This window comes from Stegostoma tigrinum, chromosome 47 (genome assembly GCF_030684315.1).
Source record: "Stegostoma tigrinum isolate sSteTig4 chromosome 47, sSteTig4.hap1, whole genome shotgun sequence".
Taxonomy (NCBI): Eukaryota; Metazoa; Chordata; class Chondrichthyes; order Orectolobiformes; family Stegostomatidae; genus Stegostoma; species Stegostoma tigrinum.
The window spans coordinates 2,710,358-2,717,130 of NC_081400.1; the positions used below are offsets into that span (position 1 = coordinate 2,710,358).

Genomic DNA, 6,773 nt, shown 5'->3' on the forward strand with positions numbered 1-6,773 from the left:
GGGGGGTGTGCGGTGGGCACTGTGGGTCTGAGCAGGGGGTGTGCGGTGGGCACTGTGGGTCTGAGCGGGGGGAGTGTGCAGTGGGCACTGTGGGTCTGAGCTGGCGGACAGTGGGCACTGTGGGTCTGAGCGGGGGGGTGTGCGGTGGGCACTGTGGGTCTGAGCGGGGGGAGTGTGCAGTGGGCACTGTGGGTCTGAGCGGGGGGTGTGCAGTGGGCACTGTGGATCTGAGCGGGGGGGGGTGTGCAGTGGGCACTGTGGGTCTGAGCGGGGGGGGTGTGCAGTGGGCACTGTGGGTCTGAGCGGGGGGGTGTGCAGTGGGCACTGTGGGTCTGAGCTGGCGGACAGTGGGCACTGAGGATCTGAGTAGGAAGGTAGTTATCACTCTGGGCCTGAGCCGAAGGGGCAGTGATCACTGTATCCAAGAGGGTGGACAGGGGCTCCTAGAGCTGAGCAGGATGTCTGTGATTGCTAGAAGCCTGTCTGCCCGGTGCCCGGTACTGAATCACTTCCCCGCTGCCTGCCAGCCTCGCCTGAAAAGCTCTCAGGTCTGTTCATCTGCTCCTCCAAAGTAAATGCTCATGTGACTGTCTTGAGTGGAAATGCTGTATTGCATCTGAAAGCTGCAAGCAATCTAAATCCCTCACCCACCTCCTGCAGTCTTTACAAAATGTTCTTTTACTGTCCTTACTGTGCTAGCTGCTGATAATGTTGGATACGGTGCTGGGGAGGGGAATGCAGTTTCTAAAAGTCACAAATGGCACTCTGAAAAATCTTTTGGGAATGTTATTTCTTCATTTATTCATGGTATGTGAGCATAGCAGACTGAGCTGCTGCATTTCCCCATGTGGTGTAGGCACATCCCGCACAATGTCCCCGAGGTAGGGAATTCCAGGGCTTTGACGCTGAAGGAACAGCGGTAATACTTCCAACTTGGGACGGTGAGTGGCTCAGAAAGGAACTGGCAGGGTGGTGGTGTTCCCACGTAACTGCTGCCCTCGGCGTTCCATGGTTTGACAGGGGCTGTCGGTGAGGCTGTAGGGTGTGTGTGGGGGGTTGGGTGCAATGGCAGCAATCTGTGCCAGGGAGGGGCACCTGAAACTACGAGATCGCGTGCTGTGAGATCTCCTGGAATATATCCCACCAGAATTGGCAGCCAGTGTTCTGTCTGTTTAAAAGGTGCCCCCAGCAATGGGATGAATGGTGTCAGGAAAGAAAAAGATTGTGACACCCCTTTTGGAGGCAACAAGGGGGTATTTCGGGAGGGGTCTGGGTTCTGCTGCCTGTAACATGGAGCTTACAGGATGCAGGAAACCTGTCACCTTGCCCCTCCCTTTCTGTTACACACTCGTATAGAACATAGAACATTACAGCGCAGTACAGGCCCTTCGGCCCTCGATGTTGTGCCGACCTGTGAAACCAATTCGAAGCCCATCCAGCCTACACTATTCCGTTGTCATCCGTATGTTTATCCAATGACCATTTAAATGCCCTTTAAAGTTGACGAGTCTACTACTGTTGCAGGCAGGGCATTCCACGGCCTTACTACTCTCTGAGTAAAGAAACTACCTCTGACATCTGTCCTATATCTATCACCCCTCAATTTAAAGCTATGCCCCCTCGTGCTAGCCATCCTCATCCGAGGGAAAAGGCGCTCACTGTCCACCCTATCTAATCCTCTGATCATCTTCTACGTCTCTATTAAGTCGCCTCTCAACCTTCTTCTCTAATGAAAACAGCCTCAAGTCCCTCAGCCTTTCCTCATAAGACCTTCCCTCCATACCAGGCAACATCCTGGTAAATCTCTTCTAAACCCTCTCCAGCTTAATAATATCCTTCCTATAATAGGGTGACCAGAACTGTTCACAGTGCTCCAGAAGAAGCCTCATCAATGTCCTGTACGACCCCAGCATGACGCCCCTCAAACTCCTATCCTCAAAGGTCTGAACAATGAAGGCAAGAGTGCTGAACACTGCCTTAAACACCCTGTCTATGTATGGTGCAAAGTCAGAGAATTATGTACCTCAACCCCTAGGGGTCTCTGCTCCACAGCATTCCCCAGGGACTGACCGCAAACTGTGTAAGTCCTGCCCTTGTTTTGCCAAAATGCAACACCTCACGTTTCCCAGATTGAACTTCATCTGCCGTTCCTCAGCCCAACTCATCAAGATCTCTTTGTAATCTTAGACAACCTTCTTCACTTTCTCCTATGCCACCACTTTTGGATGTTCTCATTTTTTTTAAACAATGCCAGCTAATATCTTCCGTTGCAAATGTCTACAGTATCAACAAATGTCCATTGACACTCCAGGAGGCCATGAACACTTGCTTTCTGACACACACTGGTCTACAATGATGATAGTTTCGGAAATACTGACCTAATTAATTTGGTCAGTCCCTTCACTACCACCTTCAAGCTGCTACCCATCCCGACTTGGACGTATATCATTGTTCCTCCAATGTTCCTGGGTCAAATCTGAGAATTCCCTCCCTAAGAGCATTGTGGGTCCACCTGAAGCAGCAGTTCAAGAAAGCAGCTCACCACCAGCTTCTCAAGCGGAAACTAGGGACAGGTACTAAATATTGGCTCAGCCAGCGACACCCGTGTCCCACAAATGAATGAAAAGAAAATCTAACACCCATGTGCCACTGGTTTAAAATCTACTCTCTTTAAAAGAACGAAAAATATATCAAAGCACACTACTTTCAACACAGGCACCGTCCCAGCCCCTTTTAAAGCAGTGCATTTCAAATTGCTTGTAACAGTGTCCTTTTGTTTCCGTTTTGGCAGAGCACGATCGAAGTTATACCTGTAAACAAGAATGCGGGCAAACGAGAGAGAAAATGCTCTGAGGATGGCAGTGATGCCCAGGTAAGGGGGCCTGTGTTAGGATGATAGAAAATAACCCTTGAGCTGTTCTTTCCCCCCTTCTTGATCCCAGCTGATGTTCGTACTGAACAAGTCCAATACCAAACCAAAATGCCTGCTTGATGGATCGAATTTTGGTTTTTAATGAGGTGGTCTTCCACCGAAATACAAACACCTTAACAACAAGACACTCATTCGTTTCTCAAACAAAATGAAAGATAAAGTTCAATAAAATATAGAGTTGAAATTTATTGTCACATGTGCTCAAGTACAGGGGAGTACAATGAAAAGCGGACAGAGTTGCCCTTCTAGGGACCTAGTACCCAGGGACAAAGTCTTGGGTACAAGATCACATCTATAGGGCTAAACAGTGGCTTCAATTCCCAGTCTTAAGAATCTGTTAGCCTCCCCCTTGAGTTTTCCTAGTAGTGAGTATAGACTTTCTCAGCTTCAAATGGGCCCTTCGGGGTTTTGACCAATCACTTCTGGTCTGGAACTTTACTTCAATTTAATTTAATTTAAATCTGTTCCTTAACCATTCAAAACTCTCCGCCTTCTTTCAGAGCAGCTTAACTTTACCCTTTAAAAGGGGTCCCCTTGTGGCATAGTGGTAGTATCCCTGCCCCTAGACCGTGAGGCCCAGGTTCAAGTCCCACCTGCTCCAGAGGTGTGTAATAACATCTCTGAACTGGTTGATTTGAAAAATAGGTTCAATTTAAAAAACAATTTCTGCAAATCAGTCTCCAACCATCTAAGCCAAAAATCCAATGTTGATGAAAACATGTTACTGGACATTAACCCTGCTTTCTCACTGCACAGGTGCTGCCGGATCAGCTGAGTTTCTCCAGTGGTGTCTCATTGCTATCTGCTTTTCCCACTTGGAAAGGGTCCACCAATGAAAACAGAACTCCATGCATGGCAGGAGTTCTCTCCCTGTTTATTAGAAAGAAATCGCTAGTCCTACAGGGGTATTTAAAACTGAATCGTTCATGGACACGGTGAATGCACACATGCCACTAGTTGAGAATCCAGATTCCAAAGTAAATGATGTTGAAACACTGGGAAGTCTCACCTCTTCTGTAAAACGATGCAGCCTGAAATGAGTCCCTTCAGCCCATCACTGTGTTACTGCTATCTCTTTGGCCAAGCTGTTCTGTTTGTCTGCTGGTTTTGAGTGGGACAGTGTCTGTTCTTGAGCTCGCTGAGGGAGTTCTGTTCTTTCTCACTCGTCCAGGGAAAGTCCTGGCCCCGGTATGTTGTGGAACGCCTACGACGGTTTGAGAAACTGAAGAGTGATCACGAAGAGATGTTGAGGGAGAGGATTTTACGAGAGAGCCGACCGATTGAGGTCAGGCTGCCGGGTGGGAAGAGCGTGGAGGGCCAATCATGGAAAACCAGCCCGTACCACATCGCCAGGGCGATCAGGTCAGAATGTTGCAGTGTTTCTACAATGCCCGTTCAGGCCGTCTACTCCATGCCTTGTTCCTGCTCCATACAAGGCTCCTCACACCCACCCCTCAGTCTCCCCAAATGCCCCCCCGCACCATTCCATTCCTTTCACCAGTGGGATTGAGCCCTCCCCCACTGACCCACCTACTCCCGGCAGGAACGATTTCCCCCACCCCCTTCTCCAAAGGGAGTGAATCCCCCATTCTCACCCCCCAACATTCCCTGCAGGAGCGAGCCCACCCCCCCCCCAATTCTCCCCATCCCACTCTCCAAAGGGAGTGAGTCTCCCATTCTCCTGCCCGCACACCCCTCCCGCCCCCAGTGGGAGCAAGTCCCCATTCATCCTCCATTCCCACTGCACACTGCCCCCTTGTTGCAACAGAGTCATAGCTCTGAAAGGGATAGGCCCGCCATAGAGCTGGCACAGGGCCGAATGGCCGTGCTGCCTGGTTTGAAGCTGCCCCGTCATGCCAGCAGGTAAAGGATTTAATAGCCCTCCCACTCACTCTGGTATCCTTGTTCTTGTTGGGTTCGGGGTGCTCAGCTGCAGCGTGTCGGAGAGTGCCATCGTTGCCCGTGTTAACGGTGAGCTCTGGGACCTCCTGCGCCCCCTGGAGGCCGACTCATCAGTGGAGCTGCTGGAGTTCGACAATGAGGGAGCTAAAGCGGTGAGTAAGGGGTTAAAGCAGAAACCCAAGGGGTTTAATTGTTCATACAGTGTGTGGGGGAGGGGTTGGGTGATGCTGGTGAAGGATCTTCAGTGGGGAGAGAACGGCCTGAACGTGTGTGTGTACGTGTGTGTGTGTGCATGTGCGTATGTGTATAAACACATGTCTGTGTATGCGTGTGTAAACGGGTAGAGTTCAAGTTGCAAAGTTATAGAATATCAGCCCCCCTTTTTGTTTCTTTGCCATTTCTTAAAAGCTAAGTGCATCAGATAAATGGTTGCTTTCTACCGACTCCTGGTCACTATGTTATAGGGAGGGTGCGATTGTGCTAGAGAGGGTGCAGAGCACATTTACCAGGATGTTGCCTGGTCCGGAGGGTCAGAGCAACGAGGGCCAACGGGAAAGAAATGACGTGGCAGCAGCATAGGTTGTAGGGGGACATCACTGGGCACAGGCAACCTGATTGCTGCCTAGCTCTCTCGCTCTGGTGACCTTCCGGCATCACCCTCTCTCCTTTTTCCTTACAAACATCCTCTCCTCCTCCTCCTTTGCCACAGGTATTTTGGCATTCCAGTGCCCACCTGCTCGGTGCTGCCATGGAGCATCTGTACGGGGGCTTGCTGTGCCGTGGACCCCCCACAGAATACGGCTTCTTCTATGACATCTTCATGAATGGCAGGTGAGTGAGGTTGGCTTTGGACTGGCGCAGAGTGGAAGGGCCGAAGGGCCCCGTCTCTATCCCTGTGTCACATGCCTCTGCAGTAGATCGGAGAAGCGTGGGAACTGGTGGAGGATTTGAAGGCGGAGGGGGCTTAGCGGGGCTGCTGGGCCCAGTAGTAGGATGGAGAAAGTGTGGAATGAGGTAGGGATCGAACTTCAGGCTCTGCAAGTTACCGGGACAGTGACGAGAAGCTGAACAATCAGTGCCAAGCCGAGGGTATTGGACCTGAAACAATGAGGTTGCAGTTCACATTAAAATTGGCAGGTACGATGCTCTGCGTATCATAGACACAGTTGCAATCCAACCTGGGAACTAAATATGCGAAGATACAGGTCCTGCCGAAGGTATAGGCAGAGGTGGCAAGGTTGGCTTGTCAGGAATGAAATTAAATCGATAGTGAAACATGATATAGAGTCGAAACTGCAGGGGTAGATTTGAGGAACCAACGTTGTTGATTTAGTGGACGGTAAGAAGACTAACTAAAGGTTACAAAGAGATCTTGCCTTTGTTGGTCAGTGCATTGAGAATAGGAGGTGGGAGGGTCATGTTGCAGCTGTCCAGGACACTGGTGAGGCCACTTTTGGAATATTGCATTCAATTCTGGTCTCCCTGCGATAGGAAGGATGTTGTGAAATTTGAAAGGGTTTAGAAAAGACTTAGAAGCATATTGCCAGGGCTGGAGGGTTTGAGTGACAGGGAGAGACTGGGACTATTTTCCCCAGAGCATTGGACGCTGAGGGGGTGACCATATAGAGGTTTATAAACTTATGAGGGGCGTGGATAGGGTCAGTAGTGGCTATCTGTTTCCTGGGATGGGAGATTTCAAGCTAAGGGGGGACAAATTTTTAAGGTAGAGGAGAGAGATTTTTAAAAGACACAAGAGGCAAGTTTTTTTACACAGAGGGTGGTTTGTGTGTGGAATAAAAGTGTTGGATGTGGGTACAGTTACAATGTCTAAAAGATATTTGGATAAGTACAGGAATAGGAAAGCTTTGGAGGGATATGGGCCACAAGCAGGCAGGTGGGACTAGTTCAGTTTGGGATTATGTTTGATATGGACTGGTTG

General features: G+C 49.9%; 1 protein-coding gene across 1 annotated transcript in view; it reads left to right on the top strand.

Moving 5' to 3' along the window:
• Nucleotides 1–296: 296 nt before the first annotated feature.
• LOC125449736 (uncharacterized) overlaps nucleotides 297–6,773 on the top strand; it is a 14,283-nt gene continuing 7,806 nt past the window's right edge. The window contains exons 1-6 of the mRNA XM_059642972.1: nucleotides 297–548; nucleotides 2,792–2,872; nucleotides 4,104–4,294; nucleotides 4,863–4,986; nucleotides 5,544–5,665; nucleotides 5,853–5,971. Of these exons, the coding sequence (XP_059498955.1) occupies nucleotides 459–548; nucleotides 2,792–2,872; nucleotides 4,104–4,294; nucleotides 4,863–4,986; nucleotides 5,544–5,665; nucleotides 5,853–5,971 (727 nt within the window). The 5' untranslated portion in view covers nucleotides 297–458. The remainder of the gene's footprint in view (nucleotides 549–2,791; nucleotides 2,873–4,103; nucleotides 4,295–4,862; nucleotides 4,987–5,543; nucleotides 5,666–5,852; nucleotides 5,972–6,773) is intronic.